At 40.3% G+C, this 22,991-nt stretch overlaps 1 protein-coding gene across 1 annotated transcript; it reads left to right on the top strand.

Moving 5' to 3' along the window:
• The first annotated feature begins 15,529 nt into the window (after positions 1-15,529).
• LOC149163016 (UDP-glycosyltransferase 86A1-like) lies at positions 15,530-19,178 on the top strand. The gene is made up of 3 exons (XM_089437494.1): positions 15,530-16,810; positions 17,132-17,874; positions 18,093-19,178. Exons 2-3 carry the CDS (start codon positions 17,385-17,387, stop codon positions 19,004-19,006), a joined length of 1,404 nt encoding a protein of 467 aa, XP_089293620.1. The 5' UTR covers positions 15,530-16,810; positions 17,132-17,384; the 3' UTR covers positions 19,007-19,178.
• Positions 19,179-22,991: the final 3,813 nt, after the last annotated feature.

Raw genomic sequence — 22,991 nt, 5'->3', positions numbered from 1 at the left:
ATAAAGTGGACCATGCTGCGATAGGGAACAGAACAAGACGTGCTAGAGTTTACCAATATTTTTCATACCCTTCACACGAAGTTGGGTATCAAGGATTCTAAGAAACATTTAGTACTCGAGTATAACGACTACCTACACAGCTACATCCAAGATGATATGGAGTTCTTGGACATCTCCTTGATTGGAAGGGCATGTTGATACACTATCAAGATCAAGTAGAAGCTTAAACAGAAAAAGCGAGACTTTGGATTTGCGAAACCGAAGCAAGGGAAAGGTGCCCCAAAACCACAGAACAAAGGAAATAGCCAAGGCAGGGTGGCCCAAGATAACCTGGCAAAGACGTAAGAAAAGAACAAAACCGTGAAGCTGAAGAAGGACATGGGAAAGTGGTGTGAGTTCCATAAGAGCTCCACTCACAAAACAAGTGAGTGATGGGCCAAGCAGTCACTAGTGGCCGAGCTAAAGGCTTCTGAATCAGATGCATGTTCTGACTCTAAGTCATAACCTGACAAGAGGAATGAAAAAGGGAAGAAGATTATTGATGAGGAGGCCAACGACACCATTGCCACCACGAAGATCCAGAGGGAGGAACCCGAAGATCCAAAAGGAAGAACCTGAAGATCTAGAGGAGGACGAGCACCTCTTCTACTCCCATATGTGGGTAAAGGGTTGCCCACTATAGTTCATTATTGACAGCGGGAACCAAAAGAACCTCATTTCAATAGAGGTCACGAAACGACTGGGCTTACTAACCACAGCACACCCACAACTGTACAACATTTGGTGGCTTCACCAAGGATGATATCTTCACTTCAGCTAGCAGTGTCGCTTTCCATACAGCATCAAGGCCTTCATGGATGAGGTATTATGTGACATTGCTCCTTTTGATGTTTGTGATGTATTAATAGGCCAACCATACTTGTGGAAGTGACATGTTGTGTATGAGTCAAGGCCTCAAGCTGTTATTATTACCTTGGGAAATAAGTTGTACATGATACCGGAGGTAGCATCACTTACCACCATCTGTTTGATTACTACAAAACAATGTAGTAAGCTCATTTCAAAAACCAGGAATTTCTTTTTCCTGATGATATGCCCTTAGGGAAAGGAGAAGAAAATGACTATGATATCTAGACAGGGCCCCTCTGCACGACAACAACAGATGGAAAAGGTCGTGGAGGAGTATGAGGACATGTTCACCTCCCCCGTAAGGGTACCTCCACACTGTCAGGTCAAGCACTCCATCGATCTGACCCTAGGTACATCGTTCCCCAGTGGACCAATCTATCAATGCTTTGCTATGGAGAATGACGAAATTAAGAGGAAGATTCAGGAGCTGCTACAGAAAGGTCAAATTTGTTTGAGTTCATTTCCTTGTGGGAACCTAATGATGTTGGTACAGAAGAAGGATGGGACTTGGAGACTTTGTATTGACTATCAAGTGCTGAAAAAGATCACTGTCTGGAATAGGTACTCGATCCCACTGATTGAGGACCTTCTGGTCCAACTCAAGGGGGCGAAATATTTTAGCAAGATCAACTTGAATTTTGGATATCACCAGGCACCAACCAAACCCTCTGATGTGTGTAAGGCTGCCTTCAAAGTCAAGGAGGTCATTTTCAAATGGCTGGTTATGCCTTTCGGGTTGATGAATTTTCTTGCAACCTTCATGAGGCTGATGGATGACATCTTCCAGCCATTAACCAACTCATTTGTAGTGGTATACTTGGATGACATCCCGATCTTCAGCCAGAGTTGGGAAGAGCACCTCCACCACATCCGACAGGTTCTCCAAACACTGTGGCAACAAAAGTTTTGTGTGAATTTGGAGAAATGCACTTTTGGAATGGCCCACGTTCAGTATATGGGATACATTATTGATGAACAGGGGGTTCATGTGGATCCAATGAAGATCCAAGTCATTTGGGATTGGAAAACCCCAACCACTCTAATAGAGCTATGTAGCTTTCTGGGTCTTACCAATTTCTACCACAAGTTCGTGTTGGGGTTCTCTCATATCACTTGGCCCTTGAGTCAAGTCACCAAGGGAGGAGCTAAAGCAAAATTCTTTTGGTATAAATCTCAACATAAGGAATTCATAAAGTTGAAATATCGCCTCTGCTTTGCACCAGTACTCACATTACCAGACTTGCAACAACCATTTGAAATCGAGACAGATGCCTCTCACTATGCTATTGGGGCAGTCCTTATTCAACAAGGGCATCTAGTGGCATATCACAGTGAGACACTTTGAGACACAGTCTGGAAGTATCCCACTTACAACAAAGAGATGTATTCCATTGTGCAGGTTTGATGACAATGGAAGCATTACATTTTGGAGAAGGAAATGGTCATCCACACAAACCACTGACCCCTGAAACTCATACAGATGCAAGGGAAGTTGTAGACTGATCGCCATCAGAAGTGGTCCACATACCTGCAACAGTTCCATTTGAATATAAAGTACAAGAAGGGAAACACCAATAATGTTGTAGACTGCCTCAACCAAACACTTATCATGGCATTAACCACCATGCTCAACTCTTTGGGCACGAGACTTTTGATTGACCACTCCTCTACTAAAGTGACCCAGAATTTTGCCACACATACCAGACGCTCTTCGAGGGTCAGCAAGTTCCACATTTTCACCTCCAGTATGCATTTTTATGCCACCTGGGACACCTTTGTGTTCCTTCAAGAGAGCGTGCCAAGATGATTTGGGAAGCACACTAAAGTCGGGTCACTGGGAATTTCGGGGTCGAGAAAATAGTGGCAATATTACAGAAGTATTTCTATTGGATGAATCTTTGACATGATGTCAAGAAGTACATCAAATCTTGCACTACCTGCGCCATTGCCAAACCGACCATCAAGAAGCAAGGCCTCTATACTTCATTGCCTAACCCTAGTCGACCTTGGGAATCCATCTCTATGTATTACATGTTGGGCTATCCTTTTGCTAAGCATGGAAATGACTGTGTTTTTGTGGTCGTCGACAGATTCTCGAAGATGGCCATTATGGCGGCCTGCAAGAAGAATATCACAAAAAAAGCCACTGCTAAACTCTTCTTTGAACGAGTGTGGGTATACTTAGGGATCCCACAGTATGTTATCTCAGATTGGGACAACGAGTTCCTTAATACATTTTGGTTTAGTCTCTGGTCGATGCTGGACACCAAGCTCACTAAGTCCACAACTTTCCATCCCCAAACTGATGGCCAGATAGAGGTTGTCAACAGGATGATCGTACATATTCTACGCATGTACAACTCAAAGCATCCACACACATGTGATGAGAGCCTCCCCTATGTCCAGTACAACTATAATTGGGCTCTCCACAGTTCAACTGGACACAACCCGTTTCAGGTGGGCTTGGGATTCCAACCACTATGTCCCATTGATGTGGCCATACCATTTGTAGCTACTTAGACAGATTCAGCTCATGTTTAGTCCGAAGCCGACAAGGCAAACAACTTCATTGAGCACATTCAACACATCCTCCAACAAGTCCATGACATATTGAACAAAGCCAATTCTAAGTACAAGCAGCAACATGATCAACATTAGGTGCCACACAAGTTCTAGGTGGGCAACAAAGTTTGACTACATTTACAGAAGGAGCGCCTTGCTAGGCCCCACCGCAAGATTCACCTACTCTGATATGGGCCATACACCATCACCAAGGCAGTAGGGGAGAATGCCTTTGAGCTTAGTATTCCACCATTCCTTGGTCTGCACCCAGTTTTCAATGTGGACCACATTCAGCCCTACTTTCCACCATTATTGGGCACATTCGACATTGCAGAACAACTCACACCAATAGAGTTAAACCTAGACTGCATGGAACAAGCCACAACTAATCAGATCATGGACGTATAGATCAAGAACACTCGAAATTGAAGGATCCAACTATATCGAGTTGTTAACGTAGGCCAACTCCTTCACCAGGGCAAGTGTCTCACTAGGGACTTCAATAGAAGTTTCCTCATCTCATGGAGGACTCAAGGAAATAGGGAACATTGTTTGCTAATGGTGGAGGAATGATCCAGGTGGATAATGCTCACCACCCGTCTATTCCACTTGGACCCCCACCATTACTTGTTTTAGTTTTTCAGTTTCCTTAATTGTAGCACAATTTACTATTTTTAGCAGTTTTTTGGGCTCTGAATTTTCGGATTCGTTTTGAGGCCCTAAATAACGTTCTTTCGGTCGTGAACTTCCAAAGCCTGGTAAAAGTTGTGGGTTGAGTTACTAGTCTTGAAGCTTTAGTTGGAACAAACGCTCTAGAGCCTTGGAAGGCTTGGGTAAAGACCGATTTGATGATGGTTTTGTGATGTCCGACCGTGAGGTGGAATCATTATTTGATGTGTTGAGGTGGTTGGCCTCTGGAAGCCCTGGATGGTTTTGATTGATGTGTTTTATGAGATCCAACATTTATGCTTGGAATATGGTAGGGGGGGTAGTAGATGAAAAGAGATTTGGCTCAGCCATTCTATGGTTGGGTGGACCGTGGTAGTCCCATACCAGGTTGGTTTTACATCATTAATAAGAGGTTATTTCTCCTTGTTATTTTATGAGTATTGTGTTGGTTTATATGTGGATTAGATGGCTATTTTTTCCTTGGTATTTTTGTCCCTATTATGTTGATTAAGTATATGTTTTATGTTAGCAACTATGTATGGCTCTCATCATGTTTTGACTTGTATATGAATGAACAATGTATCTATGTCCTAATGGATGAAACTTTAGCTAAAATGATAAGGAAACAATGTCTAATTGTGAATCTCATATAAGTATGAGACCCCTATGCTCAAATAGGTTATTTACACATGTAGGTTATGTCTTAGGTTGTTCCCTTTGACTCCCAAGGGAAAACGGCCGAGGTAACCACAAACCAACTTTGGATTACAAGTTCTAGCCTACCTGCAATCAGAGAGGGCTCTCTCTTTTGATTTAGCTTTGTTTTTAGGATTTTAGGCTAGTTATGAAGTATAAGGTTTTGTTTGAATTTTGGTTGTCATCTGTTGTTTGAAGAAGGGTTTGCAATGATCAAAGAGGGTTTATTCCATTGGGAAAATGGAGTCCATGACTGATTATTACTTAGTGTCTGTGATAAAAGAGTGTTACTGCAGAGCCAGATAGGTATCCATGATACAAACCTTTGATTTGAGAAGAAATAGTATAGAATCACACCATGAAAGGCAACAAAGATTTCTTTCTTGGTGATACAGAACATAAAAGGCTGAAACTTATTCAAGAGCAAAAGAGAATTCTCGAATAGAATCTACCATAAAATTAGAGTAAACAGGAGCATTTAAGAATTCCATATTTACAACTAATCTTGAAGAAAACATAGTTAGCAGGAATGATTGAGTTTAGGGTGTCTTACTGGACAAATCCTGAACTATTCATTTTCCTTCCTACTAAGAAAACATATATCATAGATGAGTTATATATCATAGATGAGTTATGTAAACATATAAAACATAGAGACAGTTATTGTATCATGAGATAACACGAGAGTTTTGCAAAAGCCAACAATCCCATCACAACACGTCCAAGCATAGCCAAGTTGAGAAAACCAGCAGCTTCTTGTATTATACTTCTCAGAATATACAGCCGAGTTCTTCAGAAAAAATAAACAACAACCCCCAAATAAGCTAAGCGGGGCATATATATACAAAATTATCTTTACAAAATATCTCAAAATGAGTTGTTGACTCATAACTTTCTCTACCAACCCTCAAAAATAGTGGATACAATAGTTATTGCTATTAAAGCAGATTGATTGCAGCTAGTCATTCCTGTCAGAGATGTTTTGACTTTTGGAGCATCTTGGGACGGCTGAGCACCTTTGCATTGATTTTGAGAATTCTTGCGTTTATGCTGCCCTGTCATGGTGTTGCTGTGTTGGACACATCAATTGCATTATCCAGCTGTACACAGACACTGTCCTTTTCATCTAGCTGTCTTCCACTGTTTCTTTAAGCAGATTCGATACATGAGTCATTTGAAAATGTTGACTTTAGGCCAAAATTAATTTATCAAAGTAAAGTTTCTATCATACTCCTCCACCATTCTACAGCGGGCAATTGGTGCCTCTGCATTTTGATTAGAATTTCATGAGCTTCAGTGTATTTGTAATAATTGGGAGGAACTGCAAAGAGGTGCCTGATCTCATGCTCAATAAAAAATAGATTTTCCAGCTTATCGTAAAGATCCTGCCCAGATAGGGGCCCTGCTTGCTCTGGAGCACTTGCAGATGCTGTTATTTGATTTGTTGCAAAGCTGTTGACCCTTTTGGCATAATGTTCATGTGATAACAATCTTCCTGCACTGGTCACCAAACTGGGGAGGCCCCTGTTATGTAGAACTGTGATTTTTGCAATAAATTCATTCACTTCTGCTTGTATTTCCTGACACTTTCTCTCCAATGACTGGACATAATTTCTCAGGGTAAGCACCATTTTTATCAGCAGAATAGTATCGGTCATGTCTTTAATGCCCATTCCTGCTAGCTGAAGGCCAGTCCGATTGTTAAGGACATTTATCATTCTGTTGGCTATTTCAGGCATACTCCCTAAAGATGCCTTGGCCCTTTGATTTTCAACTTGAGCTCTGCCCATAAGATTCATTTGTTCATGAACTGTTTCGATGGACTGCCATTGGTCTGTAATAGATTGGCCAATTTTAGCCCATAGAATTTTCTTTACATCAGCTATAGTTTTGTTCATGGTTAATTCATTTTCCAACTCCTTTATCTTCTTTTCCAGGGTTCTTATTTCTCTTGTCCTCTCAGCCACATTCTGCTTTGATTTATCATATTTCTCTTCCAGTGTAGCCAATTTTTATTTTGCTACCTTTAGTTCTGCCATCTGTGCCTCAAGAGCCTCCAGTTCCTTCCTCATATTCTGCATGTCAAGGCTGGGTGCCTGCTCTGGTGCTGCCACATCTGGTGCTAGTGCTGAAGGGCCTACTTCTGATGTCCTTTCTGGGGGAGGAATTATTACTTGAGGAGTATCCTCAAGATTTATAACCTGCTGAGGTGGCTGAGACACCTGTTCTCCTTCCTTTTGCTTTAGGGCTGCCTCCAAAGCACCTTCTATCTCCACTAACCTTTTGTGCAAGGCCACCAGCATGGCCATCACATCTTGATCTCTTCTTTGCTGGGCAACATCTTCAGTCTGAGGGTGAAGGGTTGGTGTAGCTTAACCAGCTTCTTCAAAGCAGCTATGTCGTCATCTTTCTTCTTCATTAATGCTTGCACTCCCTTAGGGTCATTTGGATCATGGCCCAGTTCTATGAAGATTTCTTCCAAGGACTTGATTATGTTATCCTTGGCCTGAAAGGAAGCTTTCTCTAGCTCCAATTGAGCAGTAGTGTTATTTAGGGAGTTTTGCAACCTATGTGCCAATAGAGTCTTATCAGCCAATGTATCATAAACCATCTCCCCTGTTTGTTTGTGCAGTTCTATTTGATCCATAGGATGGATGTCCTTGGCAAAGACCTCTAGGTTGGTCCTAATATAGTCGGCAGCTGACTGAGGTTGCAGCATGGTGGGCCTAAAATGACTAAGAGTCATTTTTCCCTCTTGAATATCATAGGCCGACATAAGCCTTTCTTGATTGGTTGGCGCCATCTTGAGCAGCTGGTTATAGAGTTGGATTCTAATTGGCTCATTTCTTGCTTTTATCTCTATAAAATGCTTCTTGATGCTATACTCAGACCTTGTTTGCTGCCTTGATGAACTAACTTCTCCTCCATGCTGTATTTCTTGTTCCTGCTGAAAGGAACTGGCTGATGTTTCAATGTTGGGAGGGAGCATGGTACCAGCGGGTCTTTCAGGCATCTCCTCCTCAGAAAAGGGATTCAGCCTTTGTCTTTTCTCACCTTGTTGATCTGTTGAAGTGGTAAGAGGATTTTCCTCCTGCCTATCTCTCTTCCTTGTTCTTTCCTCATTAGCTGGAGTTTGTAGCACCGAGGTTTCCACTGTTACCTCCTGCCTAGGAGGGACCTTTTCCTGAGTTTGCTGCTCTGTATTTGAAGGTGCCTCGGCCATCTCTTCTTGTTGTTCTGCTTGCTGCTCTATGTTAGAGAGTGGCTCCTCTTGTTGCATCTCTTTTCCTTTAGCTGTAGTTGCTGCTTGAGTAGAGGCTTGGGCAGATAGCTGGGGAGTAGTAGAAGAGGAAGCAGCTACTCCAAGATGCTTGAGCACTGGGGAGCAAACCTGTCCAAAAAATTCTAAGTCAAATAATTTTTCTAACTGCTTCATTTCTTTTTGTGCCATTTCTTCCCTAGAACATGCCTCCAATAGGGTGCCCTCCTTCCATTCTAACTGATTTGCATATTTTTCAATGTGTGGGATTCTGACATGGTCATAGCTGGCAAGTCTGTATTTGACTCTTCTAAGACTTATAAAATGATTGGGGTCATAGGGTGACCAAAGGAAGATTTTTTGCAGCTGAAAGCTCTTTAGAATTTTATCTGCTTCTTTCCATGCTTCTTCTCTTTTGTTGAAAATGAATGGGCCCAGTTGGTGTTTGATTTTCAGCTGTGCTTTCTTATTTCTGCTATGAAAATGAATCATGTCTGCATTTCCAAATTGCCAGAACTACTCTAATGCAAAAAGTCTCATGGGGACATACTTTGGCAGTCTGTAAGGGGCTAGCTCACAGCCATATATTCTAATTACTGTGTGGTCTTGGTAGAAGTACCAATATCCAATGCTATAATTCTTTGAATGTTGAAGGATCTTCTGCATATCTGATGAGCCCCAAAAATGGACAATTATTTGGGCTCATTCAACCTCCTAATTTGACTTAATTCACCATTCTCATTAGTTTATTGCATGTTTTTGATTATATTTATGTTAATAGAGTGAATTTGGTTAGTCATTATGCCAACAAGTCTAATGGGTGCTTTGTGTAGCCTTTTTGGTCAATTTGGAGACAAAATTGAAGGTCTTAATGAGCACTTGGCAGCCAAATTCGTGGGAAGACAAGGGAGAGGATTTGTAGGAAGGTGTCCCCTTCATTTATGGGCCCTTACCTCGAATTCTCCACCATCAGCTCAGAGTTCAAGGGCCACCGAATCAATCAGCACAAGGGCAACCAAGCAAGTCAAGTGGGACTGCTGTTAACTCCAAGTTTTGGGCAGCCGAGTCCCTAAAGTTTAGGAGGACTGTTGGGTCCTCAATTTGTATAAGTAAGAAGGCTTAGGGCCTCATTTTGGTTAGCCAGTGTAGCCAGTGGATGTTAGCTAGTTAGCCAGTAGATAGTAGTTAGTAATTTCATAGCCTTGTTGTAGTCATTTTGTAATTCGATTTGTAGGCCATGGATTAGTTTTGCTTTCAGCTCTTTCTCAAGCTCTCCTTGTGGACAGTTTTGATGTAACTCTTCATTCTTGATTAATAAAGATGAATCCAGCTTTGCACCAGCTCTAAATCTCTCTTGGGAGGCTGTAGCTCTTGGGGTTGGGCCCATCTCAAGCGCCCAATACCTCCCTTGTTTATCTTTATGTGTTGCTGCGTTCTTCAAATAAAATTTGCTCTTTAGATCTTTCTTTGTCATTTTGGTCGTTTTTGTTGGTTAAAGTAGCTTTTTATGTTTGGAATCGATTGGTAGGAGTTTGTCATGCATTTAGATCATTCGGAATGTTCTTGCTCACGTGATGTACATGGTTCTCTTTCCAAACAAGGCTGCTATTTATTCATTTCATTGACAGTTAGATTAAGTTAGATAGGACTTAGTTTGTTTGCAAGAATTCATTGATTCGGTTGAATGTGAATTGTGCAAGGCCTCCCTATCACTCACTCACACAGTCAAGCTTCATCAGAGCCATCTGATTCATCCCATATCTAGGCTTCTCGCTTCACACCCATCCTCTTGCCCACGTAACCCTACTTTCTTCTCCATTGTTGTCTCAACTACCTTAAAGCCAAATCAGCCTTCCACATATCATCTCACCACTCCATCCATCAGTTCCTGGGTCACTTCAGACCCCCATCCTACCTCCATAACCATCCATGCATCTTCCATCAATCACCCATCCTCAAAAATCCCATTTCGAAACATCCTGTAGAAGAATCTCATAACATCCTATAGAACCCCTGCAGACTTCCTGTAGAAGCTCATAAACACGGTTCCTTGACAGCCAAAATTTGTGAGACTCTCTGGAAGAGTGTTAGGGACCCCTTAGACCCTCTATGAGCCTTCCCAACCTTTCCCAAGCATTTCTCCTCCTTGATCCACCTCTGCACAGTCAAAAATAGTTAAAAGCACATGCATGATAATTCCAACAACTTAATCAAAAATACAAAAAGATGTTTTCTTCAGACAGTGATAACTTAGACACATGCATTTTACCTTCCTAGAAGTAATGGCATCTCTTTCAGTAGTTTTCATGCTCTCCTTTGCGTCAGTAGGACTAGCTGGTAGAATTAGGGTTTGCTAGGGTTTGCGTTTCTTTTCTGTCTTTCCGTTTCTTTTCGCAATTAGATTAGCTTCCTTCGAGTTAGCTTTCGTCCATCAATTAAAAAGCTTCTTCTAAGAGCTCATAGAAGTTGGCTTAAGCTCCTAGCAGACTTGTGCCAGCTGACCAAGTGACAGCTGCGGCAAGAGCTAGTACTTGTGCATACAGCACCGTCGCTTCCAAGTTTGTTACGAACTTCCGGGTTGATAAAATTAAAGAAGGGAGTTCCAGGAGTTGTAGCATTATTGCTACAATACTGGAGCCCACCAATATCGTCGGTGAGTCTAGGCGGAGGAGAAATCTGTAGCAGAGACAAGGCCGGATAGATGAACAGATCAATGAACTCACAATAGCTGTATGGGGAGCAAGAGATGTGGTGACAAAATGATGACCAAAATACCACTGACCTCCTGTTTCCTTTTGCATCCAGCTTTCTCAAGGAGACAGGGAAACTATCAGGCTGAAAGTATAACATCAAGTGATAGATATAGGAGGTGTACTTGAATACCCTTTCCCTCTCCAAATTCATGAATTTCTCATGAATCTTGTCAGCAATGAATGTGGCATAATCATACTGGGGAGCAGGAGGCTGCCCTGGAGTGAGCATGGATAACATCACCAAGGTTGTATCATCCACAAACTCACTGGTATGGAATCCCAGAATGCAGGATATCATGTCCACTAGCAGTCTCCCTGTATCATTGAACCAGACATGTAGATAAGGAGAAGGTTGTCGGGGTTGATATTCTAGTTTCATGAACAACTGACCAATCTTTGTGACCTCTGAGCTGGGCAACTTGGCAGCTTCTTGGAGCAGAAAATTCATAGAAAGGGGGACCAAAGGTTTAGTTGGTTTAAAGTTCAACATCTGATTTATGGATTGTGGAGTGATGTGGAATAAAATATTCCCATATGAACTCAAAACTGCTCTTTGTGAGGGTTCATAGTGTTCACAACACTGATGGATGAGGTCTGGGAACACATTGACTTGAGGTAGGTAATAAATGGGAAAATTAGATTCCCAGATACCTATGTCATCAGCACCACACATGTATTTATCCCTCAGCTCACAAACAGTGTGTATGTGATATTTGGTAGTTATCTCAACTGTCTCTTTAATTTGATGATCCCTGTCAGCATGGGCCAGCCAGTCTAGGTTCCTCTGTGGGGCACTCAGGGGAGTAATGTTCAAGGCCACAGGGTTCTCCATGCTTCACTTATCCTCTACCCTGGATTTATACTTGAATTGTGGATGAATGTGTTGAGTTTTGACAGAGAAAGAGATTTTCAGGGAGAAACAGGGTAGCTTTGGCAAAATTGAGGTGAGATGCTGTAAAAAAGGGGGTGAAACAGGGTGAATTATCTTGCTGTGGCGCGCCCTGCGACACGAAAACTTTGTGAAGGGTATGGGTTAAGCACAATGCAGTGAATGAGGGGATTTTGATGAATTTGGGACCTCCAAGGGATACTAGTTCAGTCTTTGAAGGTATAGGAGTTCGGAATGCCAGATAGTGGTTATTTTGTGTTTTTAGCAGAGGAAGACTGAAAAACCAGTTGGTGGGAGAAACAGGTAAATACCTGGTTGTGGCGCGACGGGGGGAAGATGACTGTGCAGAATTCCAGGCGGCAGTAGCTCAAGGATGAATTTCTGGAGGTTGGCGGAAGAACGACGTAAATGCATGCAAGTTACACAGTGCCCGTTTAGTGAAAAATGGGAAAAAATATGATTTTTGCGTGATAATATGGAAAAATTGGTTTTTGGCGCCTTTTTGATGGATGACGTCAGCATGACGTCATTGGTGGGGCCGAGTATGACGGGATGACGTGTCAACTGGTGATTGGGTCGACGTGGACGAGCGGCGTGGCGGACAGGTCGGAACAATGGCGGAATGGAAGCTGACGTAACATTGATGCGGCAATGGCGTGGTGGTGATGCAAGGATGACATAAGGCGGAAAGGGACTGGCCGTAAGCGGTTTTATCGGACCGCTTTTGGTACGGGCCCGGTTTGTGTCGGAAGCCGCCCGATACAACGAGAAATTGACACGCGCCACAGGCCCTACGTCATCCTCTGACACTTTTCGGGCGCTAAAGGACGGCGATCGGGGGCGGTCCAAAATCGCCAAGGACCGTCGGATGGGAGGGCCCGGATCCGACGGATGACGGGACGCAGAGATGGCAGAGTGATACGATGGGGCCCGTGTAATAAACAATTATTATTTGTGGAAAAGCGCGCTGGGATAAACTTTGGATAAATCAAATTTGTGGGTTTTATGAAGTTTTAGGTACCAGCGGGTAAACTGCATACAGGGTTATAAGGTGCACTAGGGCTATTAGATCAACCAAATGTTGATTTAATTCCCCAAAATAACCTATGCACGCACACTTTCATTAGTGCCCAACTTTATCACGCCTGCCTTTTAGAGTATTAAGGCTATATTGCCTGGGGGGGGGGGATATATAATTTATGGGATTTTTTGCACAAAAATGGTATAATAATAGGGAAAAGGGGAAAATTGGGGAGCTAAATAGTAAAATTAGGGGTTAATATGGTTTTGAGATGAGAGAGAGGAACTGAATACTAAGCTTAATGAGTAAACTTAGGTGCAGAAATAGATGAAAATGATCAAGGGTTTTACACAGGAAATGTGGCTTTCTTGTGTAATAGGAATCAACACCTTGGCTTGATGTTGCCATAATCAAAAGGTGATATTAGTACACAATGAGGAAATCCCATTGGACCTTTAGGGAATGTTAGAAAGAAGTTTTGTGGGGAATGATCGGGGAGTTAGACATGCTTCACTGTGTTGTTACCAAAATGTTGAAACAGGTGAACCTTCTCTTGTCAATATATGCTTTCTGTCAAGGCCAGCAATATGAAGGAAAACAAGCTTCTGCAACCCCTTTCTACCTACCCATCTTAATGCCTAGCATTTTTTATTACTTCAAGGAGGGTGCATTTAGGCTTGCAAACCCTTAGTTGCTCTTTTTCTTTTTCTTTTCTTTTCCTTTTGAGTTTCTATCTACAACTACCCTTATCACTTCCAAGGTCCCAGATTAAGCAGTTGGGAACCTTCATTCTCTACCTAATCTACTAATATGCCAAGGTTAGACAGTTTGGACAGATTCTCTTTCTCTATTCTACAACATCAATTTAAACATGGCATGATCCAGATTAGGCTGTTGGATCACCCATCCAGAAGTAGGACACTATCCAAACTATGTACAGACATGTTCTTCCACAGAAATATGGGATCTTTGCATCATCAAAGTAGAACATATTTGGAATTTCCCTTGCCAATCATGAAAAATGAAACCTATTGGTATAGGAGGCTAACAGGTTACATATTCGTGATATGTTTGACGAAATGCCTGTCGTGGCTAGTAGGGGTACAGTCAAGGTCTTATTCAAGTAATTTCATCAGTATTGTTATTTCCATGTTATATTACTGTTATGAAGGTGTCATTCAATTCTCGGAAGTGACCTCAGCTCTTGGCCTGAAAATGTGGCTTAAATCCAGGCGACATTGGCACAGAACTAAGCAAAAGAGTCTGTGGACATCAGATTGCAGGCCTGTGAGAGCGTCCAGACATCCCTGGATGCTGGCATATCCATAGCATATGAGCATCCAGAGGTCAAGTGGTCCAAAATGTCAGTGGGATCTAATGGTTGGTTCGTAGAAAGGTTGGGTTGGTTCTTGACGATCCTTATGCTGATGTTGAATGTCTATATGGTGTGTTTCTGTCGGTTCCACTTCCTTAACGTGAATTAGGAGGTCTAATAATATCATAGTGGCCTCTCGTCGCATGTTTACCTCGACTGGCTGATTGCTTGGGTAGATGTGGGAGGAGGTTGTTACATTACCCACCATTTTCTTTTGCATAGGCTCTTGTAGTATGTGTTTAATTAGTTGTCCAAATTATGTGTATAACAATTTTAGATATAATGTTTATATTATTTATAGATAAAAGGTTACTATGCAGTGAAATATAGAAATCCTATAAACAATTTGAACTACTGCAAAAATCTGGATTCTAAAATTTTAGTTTTAATTTAATAGTTGAGTCACCTTAGCTTTGGCGTAGGTTTTTATAAACTAATTTTGCATATGAGAAATGCAGAGTAACTCTTAATGTATGTCAAAACATTTCCCTAATAATTTTGTTAGAAGTGATGTAACACCTTTTCCATGAGTTGGCAATAAGCACCTCCATTAGGCATTTTCTATAAACTTCTAGTGTGCGATCACGTGGGATTTTTAAGAATACTACACAATTTTTGGGAATTTTTGGTTGGCATAATGTTTGGGGAAACTACCTTGGAGTAAGGCATGAGTGAATGCAGTCCCAAAGGAGAAATGGGGTTAGGCACTTGGGTGTTAGACAGTTGATGACATCTTGTTTCTTGGTGAGATATGCACCTCGGTCTAATGAAGATGCCATGCGAGCTAATGTTTTGCAATTAGATAAGGTTACTTGCAATATGGCATGTCTCTCGGAGTTGCACATCATTGAGAGTGCCTTGGGAGCAGAGTTAGAAGTTTTTCAAAATTTCTAAACTGTTTTCATAGTTTTAAAACAGATTTTTGATGGTTTTGTAATTCTTTAACCTATATTTGAAGGACAAATCACCGCGGGCAATTTGCTCATCAAATTCCAACCCTGCTTGGGAGTCATGAATTTAACCTCCTTTGCCATATATCATTATTGCTATATCTCAAACTAAAGGAAAATAATGTGTCTCTCAATAGAATGAAAATGCGGCACGTGTCCTCGTCCCTACAATCATTATAGGCCTCGTCTCTACAATCATTATAGGGAAGAATATTTCTTAATATTTTTTTACTAGGAGCATATGGAATATTTTTTATTTTGAAATAGAGGAAACATTAAGGTTAAGGGGTTAGCAACAATTATTTAGAGTCTGAAGAGTATTCCCATAAGACTCTCAATTATAAAATCCATCCACTCAACTATGAAGTTTGATCACTTGCTCTGATTTGGAATTTGTTTATTTGTAAAAAAATATTTAAACTTTGATTGAAATCAGTATTTTGTATGTCAGGTTGGAAATGTTATATATAGAGAGAGGTAGGAACCGTGGGAGAAAATGGGGAAAATGAACTCTGATAGGGTTTTCCATTGCATCAGGATTTGCAGGACCGCCGCAGCGGTGCGCTAGTCTAATCTTGGTGTTCACGAAGGAAATTCCACTGTCCAGATTTAATCTAATGAGGCGAGTAAAAGGGGTTTCTCCATTGGTCTGAAGTCCACACCTCGTTCAATAATGGGTTAAAGATTTGGCCTTGAGTTATTTTGACTGGTGTCTTGCAGATCTCATTGTTTGCAGCAAACAATCTCTCCGGATGGGTAGATGGGAGATCGATGGCATTTTTGTTATCAATATGCTAGATGGCTCCTCTGCGAGCGTGATCCTCTGGTCAACAATGTATTTAATTGTTGGATCTAGCTTTTTTGTGGTGATCGCAGGCTCTAAGGCCTTGTGTTGGTCAGATTCATCGCTTTTTCTTATGAATCATGGAGCTGGGGCCACAAAGTAGTGTTCCTATAATCGAATAATCTTCGAGATCTCTTATGTTGTATTTTTTTATTGATGTCAGAGTCATGGTTGGGGCTTTTTACGCTGCAATCCTGGTTTTGAGCAATTTGGTAGATGGGATCTGAAGTTTGAGGTTGTGTGCAGACCCCTATCTTGGCTTCGGTATAAGTTGGGGCCACATCGGTGGCGAGGGTGCTTGCCCTTTGTCGATCTACGGAGGTAATTATTGGATCAATCTTTCATCAATAAGGGCGCGTTAGTATTATCGTCAAATTTGTTTGGAAGCGTGGGTTTCTTAACAGATCTGGAAGAGTTCATATGAGGCTCCGCTCAATTCTCAAAGTTCGAGATAGCGAAAAAAATTGAAGGAACCTGATAGTAGGAACCGAGATCTGGTTGTGAAAGATCAGTTTCAAATCTTTGTTAAAACTCTTGCGCGGAAATTAGTAACCATGAGGGTTGGGGTTAGGCATCTGGTACAAGATTTTAAGCAGAAGATTCAAGAAAAGCTGGATATTTCAGCAAATTTTCAAAGTCTGATTTATGCAGGGAAATCAATGAAAGAGGTCACCAAGTTGCAGGATTATGGAACTGAACATGATTCAATTATCTGCTTAAACTAGAGATTGAGTGGAGGTTGTCCTAGTAAAGAAACTTCTTTAAAGGATGTCGTAAAAGGAAGGATCGATTCACATAAAAATTCATATCAACCCCTTTATACTCCTGGTCTCTATATTGTGGAACAAATGAATCAGGGCCGGCTTTCACAGTAAACTTATAGGTAAATGAGCTCTATTCTGAATTTCATTTCAGAGCATTTATATGTAAATTTAACAATTTCTAGCCTAAAACCGAGGTACTACATCAATAAATCTTCTCTACATAGAATTGAAAATTGTGTTTCTTCTCTACATAAAATTGAAAATTGTGATATTCACTTATTTTCCAGTAGATTTTTTTGTTGTTGTAAAATTTGATACATTAAAAGATTAGATTTGGATTACGTTTTAAAAGAGGGAACATCCTATTTTTAGAGATATTTTTAGTTTTATCCTATCTTTCTAATGGGTAATAACATGAGATGTTTTTGATTTTTCACCAGAAATCCAAAGGAATTTTTGAGGATAGGATGTTCGACTAATGAAGGGTGGGTTAACCTCCCCATCTAGGAAAAAGACAAAATATGAACTTCGGTACATGCAAAATATTTTACTGAGGTATATGGGATACGTAGTAACATAGGACTCTGAAATTATGAAGGAGGCAGAAACGATGAATCTCTGCTTAGCACGGCTCTGTTGGACGTTATAAAACAATGGACATTGAAACGAAAGGGAAAATTGCTGTTGACAAATATGGAGTGTGAAGGTAAAACGGGTATTCATGCCATAGCCGTTCCCATGCCTGGGCAAGGCCACATCAATCCCATGATGCAGCTCGCAAAGAAGCTCGCCTCCAAGGGCATTGCCATCACATTTGTCCTCACACAATCATGGCATAACATCATCACCCACGCTCATTCAAGCAACGGTGTCAATGCATTCGCCCACGCTCGAAATCTTGGCCTCGACATTCGGCTGGTGGCAATACCCGATTGCCTACCCGGCGAGTTCGAGAGATGGAACAAGCTCCACGAGTTTTGTCAGTCGCTGGATAATATGGAAAGCCATGTGGAGGAGCTCATAAACAATCTCAATCAATCCAGTGCAACGCCCGTCTCCTGCATTGTCGCTGATACTTTCCTCGGATGGGCAGTGCCTCTCGCCAAGAAGCTGCGCCTGCTGTCCGTTTCCTTCTGGACGCAGAATGTGTCAGTCTTTTCCATCAATTTCCGTTCATATTCAGGTGATAATTATTTATTTAAATTTGCTGCTACAAATCACTGGTGAATAATCCCAATAGAGAATGAGATTGTTATTTAAAATCTCTGGAATATTTTGCTTCTAATATCGATTTGCACAGATTTGGGTTTATTCAACATCACTAGAGTCTATATTCAAACACTAATTCATGGATAATTGCCCCTGTTTTCTCAATATTGTAATGATTTGGGTGTTTTGCAGTGGAACGGCGGGCGGAACGTTTGACCACTTTACAAACCGCAGATGTTTCCTTGGGTTTAAAACGAAGCCCAGATGATGATATCGCCAGAGTGGTTGCTCGCTGTTTTCAAACCGTCAGAGAAGCAGACTGGGTTGTAGCCAATTCCTTCCAAGGGTTAGAAGGTCATGTAGTGGAGGCTTTGTGGGAGAAAATGCGAGTATATTGCGTGGGGCCATTGCTCCCTTCGGCGTACCTCGACCTCTCAGATCCTCGCGACTCCGTTGTCGGAACCAGCTGTCGGGTAGAGATGGACTGCACACAATGGCTGGACGACAAGCCCCCCAAGTCGGTCATATACGTCTCGTTCGGCAGTCTACTCCCCGTGTCGATAAGCCAAATAGAGGAAATAGCAATGGGTCTCAAGGCGAGCGATTATAGTTTTATTTGGGTGCTTCGACGTCCGAACAACGAGTGCGCCGAAGTTTCATCCGTGCTGCCGGACGGCTTTCTGAACGAAACGAAGCAACGAGGAGTGGTTGTTCCTTGGTGCTCACAGCTGAAAGTGCTGTCTCATCCATCCATTGGCGGATTTTTCAGTCACTGCGGGTGGAACTCCACTTTAGAGAGCATCTCCTTCGGCCTCCCAATACTGGGATTTCCTCTCGGTGGGGAGCAATTTGTCAACTGCAAGTTCATAGTCGATGAATGGAAGATTGGGATGAGACTGAGGAGCGGCGATGAGGTTATTGGCGGGATCGAAATAGCTGAAAAGGTGAGGAGACTGATGGAAGGGGAGGAGATGAGAGGGGCGGCCGAGAGACTGAGAGATGTTGTAAAAAGAGAAGGAAGGAAAGGAGGAACTTCTTACAGTAATTTGGAAAGCGTTGCAGAGGGGTTAAAGGCTAAACTCATTGAAAACAAGATAATATCATAGTCTTCATCTTGACCTAGTAGAGTCCTGTGAGAAGAGACTCATCAAATGAATGCATTATAGTATGTAATCTAAAATTTGATAGTTAACCAAGGTAGTAGTGTATTTTGGGGCTTTTTTCCAATAAGTTTACGTCAAATTTCTCCGTGATTAGTTGGAACTGGACTTAAAAATTTGAAGCGTGAACTCTGCACTCTGAACGGTTTTATCGCGGAACCTAAAATTTATTATAGGCAAGTTCTAATTATTTTGTTTCCCACTATTTAATATTCTTGGAAGTGTACATATTTTGTGCATCTTATTGATAAGATCATTTAATACTGTACAGGTATTGGATCATACTGAATTATGTTGATACCTAGGTTTATTTTTTGAAATAAGTTTCCAAAATTTTAATTCGAATGAATAATAAAAAATTAATTTCATGTAATATGATAAAGTAAATATTTACATTTCTCTAGGTTACATAGAGGGTGGTGACACTAGATTCATCATTCTTGACACAATCTTAGACCTATGTCTTATTTTATCACTGTCTATAATATAACATTAGATATAACATAATGTGATATGCTGCTTCTTCTTACATAGTGATCACATACAACCCAACCAAACCTTTAGAGCAGGAGAACACCATCTCATGAAACACCAAGGATATCTTCCATACAGCGAAATACCCATTCATGCACTGTAACTTTAATCTTCAATATTATGTATTAGATATATTGGGTTTCCGTGTATTTTCCATCAATAAGGGTAGGGTGTCCACATAAATTAGAATGAACACCCAAGTTGATTTTCCAGTTGTTTTAGTGGCAATTTTTTTGTTAATCACCTCTATCTCAATTTTTTTGAGTTAGGGGAACATGCCCACATAAATTAGAATGGGTGCATAAGTTGATTTTGCATGTTGTTTTAATGGTTGAATCTTTGTTAATCATCTCTATCTCGAATTTTTTTGGGTTGACTCTAAAAAGGAAGAACACAAAACCTTAAATGCAACGTTGTGTTTTTTAATGTCAATTATTATATTTGAAATCCTTAAAAACATCATGTCATGCATAAGCTTAGTTTATTAACTGCAACGGTGAAACTCAACATGAATTCTTAAGGGAAATTTGAAATTTGCTTTAACAGAGTAAGAAATTGTTTTGAGATTAGGGAAAGTTCACTCTAAAGATATTGCTTGTTTTATTTTGATGAATTTCTTGTAAGTTTCATTATTAACCTTTGATCGTGAGATCAACTCTTGCATAAGATCATTTTTGGTGGAATCACCTGCTTCACCCACAATTTAATATTACTAGCATCAATAATCTATACCTATTTATAGAGTACTTTTCACATCATGATTTACTATGATTTCCGTTCATCTTAAATGTCCACTTACAAGACAAGCCTCAATCTTTAAAGAATATGTTACTGTAGGGAGTGGACCCCTTATCACTAAGGAGATTGTCTTGCAATGGTTTTTTTATTAGTTCCATGGAGAGTAATAAGATTTATATTAGTGTCAGGGAGAGTAACAAGAGTTATATCAATATTTTCCTGATTTTCATCTCCTCTTCTCCTTATCAAGGTTATGTTTCTATTGTGTTTTTCTTTGGTGTAGGCTAAAAAGGATTGTTAGATAAAAATGTTAACCTTTATGTGATTCACATTAGAGGTGAGTAGCGGAAATCTTAATTGGAAATATAGTAGTTCGAAATTGACTTAGCATTTAGTGACACTTACAAGACTGGTTGACTGGTCTAATCCAACCCCCGCTTTCAAGAGGGGTTGTTGCCTATTTTATTCAATAGATTAATGAAACAAATATAGGGGAGTGACTGGTGGCACTAGTGTGACAAAGTTATGAATGAAACAAAATCTGGTAATGGTTCAAGGAAGTAATTGAAAATATATGTATCTTATGGACCAACTCTTCCACATTGTTTTCTTGCTTGAGGAAAGGCAAAGGCCTAATCTAGAAAATGATGTCGTAGTAGAGGAGTTATATTATTCATTGAACCCCATGACATTTACAATTTGATACCTTCAACTACTTTATGAGAGTAACATTCAGAAGTTGGCCATATTAAGGGATCTCAACCTAAAGAAAATTCCCCTTCTTGGATAAATATTCAGGTCATCCCTACATAAGTTATAAACAAATTTTTAAGGTTTCAAAGGTTGGCCCTAATCTAATTTTAGGGAGTGAGTATAAATTGGCATGATGAATAATACACCCATGTGAGGATTGAAAGGTGCATCTTCTATCTCTTGTAGGAGATGATGAATATTAGAATTAGATTGGATATGATGATAACACTGAGAGGGAAAAACTGTTATAATCGCCGAAGTGTTTCTCCCTATGCTTTTTATCAGTATCCAATCAAAAAATCTTTCCATGACATATGCGATTCCATACAAGTTTGCATATCAGTTTTTTAGCCTCAAGTAATCCTTGAGTGCTATTGTCTAGAAGATAAAATGACAATAAAAGCAAAGGGATAAATCGACCACAAGCAAAAACAAGTTTTGATTTCACTGATTTTGACGAACACTTCCCTTTTTCCCCATGTTGATTCCACCTTAATTATTTCCCATCAAAGGAATACTAAAATTACAAGCAAGATTACAATCTCATTGAGCCTACGTAGGAATGATTGCTCCACCAAATGCCACTCCAAATGTAGCCTCCTTCCCTATATTGTTCCTCATGTCATTTCCAAAGAAATTAGAGGCATTGTAACTAGTGTTTACTCATGTAGAAACCGAATATCCCCTCAACTACAATTCTCCATTGTCAAATTTTTTCAATATGCCCCTACCCTATTCTAATTCATTCGCCAATTTCTTGCAAAGTTTCCCTATAACTTCTTCTTGGAGAATTTGATTCAAGTCATATTAGGACACAAATTTGAGTTAGATACAGATTTGACTACGGGTACATGGGCATTTAGCATCTATAGACTCTAGGGATGGCTAGATATCAAAGAAACATCTTAACAGAGTGAAAAATGCATCTCAATCTAGGAGGTGGATAAATAAAGAAATTACAAAATTAATGGTAATGTTTGAAAAAATATGTCATAGAGGTGGAGATGTTTTTGAGGTAGTGAGAATGCACTAAGAAAACATGTTAATAACCATCCATACCAATTGTAAAGATGACGTTGATGATGACATTGATCATGGAGAAAGAAGAAGGGTTATATTATTTAGGAAGAAAAATAAGAAATGAAAATGAGACCATGACCATTGCAAGTGTTGTATTGTCAAGTTTGTAGCTTGCAAGCCAAGTACAATGAATTCGGGCTTGATTTAAAAAAAAATGTGAACCTTGGGTAATTCAAAATGCCCCTCATTTGTATCTAGATCTTATTAAAGGCAAGAAGACTGGAGATAAGCTTCAAGGCATGAAAATTTTGGGTGATTAGGCTAATTCCACTACAATTGCAGGGATTTTTTTCCATCATTTAGCTATTACAATAGACTCACCTGAAGTATTTTATTTTGAATGAATTTTAGTTGCAAGGTTCTAAATGATTCACAACAATTCCATGATGACCCTTATTATGTTCAAATTAATTTCACTATATATGCCCTAAATCATGAGGATGATTCCCTAGAATGATTTTATGGAGCACTACTACTGTCAATGTTATGTTGTTTCTATTCCAGGCATTAATTCTTGCATTGTGCCAAAGCTTCCTTGGTTCCAATTTTGTGGAAAACTATAGTTAATTTTCTTGCCATAATCTGGTCGATTAGGGTTGGATTTGTATTTAAAAGTTAAACAAATTTAGTTGGTCTTTTAGGTATTTGGTGATTTAAATATTGTTTCCCACATTCAATCATGGAAGGGAAGCCATTCACTTCTGTTATTATTTTTATGTTGCCTCTTAATGAACTATGTTAAGAGAACAAACCACTTGATATGTAGAATAATTCATTGCATTTCCTTGGATATTGATTTGATGGCCTAGTCCATCTAATTTTACAA

The sequence above is a fragment of the Pinus tabuliformis genome, chromosome 5_2 (assembly GCF_031772625.1).
Source record: "Pinus tabuliformis cultivar Carrire ecotype Pingquan chromosome 5_2, CPIR1, whole genome shotgun sequence".
In the NCBI taxonomy this organism is placed as follows: Eukaryota; Viridiplantae; Streptophyta; class Pinopsida; order Pinales; family Pinaceae; genus Pinus; species Pinus tabuliformis.
The sequence above is the reverse complement of the archived record's forward strand: the minus strand, read 5'-3'. Positions and strand labels throughout refer to the sequence as shown.

Excerpts from the sequence above, each read along its gene's own strand:
- LOC149163016 (XM_089437494.1), top strand. The coding sequence starts at position 17,385 with ATGGAGTGTGAAGGTAAAACGGGTATTCATGCCATAGCCGTTCCCATG. Across the intron at positions 17,875-18,092 it reads CAATTTCCGTTCATATTCAG|TGGAACGGCGGGCGGAACGT; the intron begins GTGATAATTATT and ends GGTGTTTTGCAG.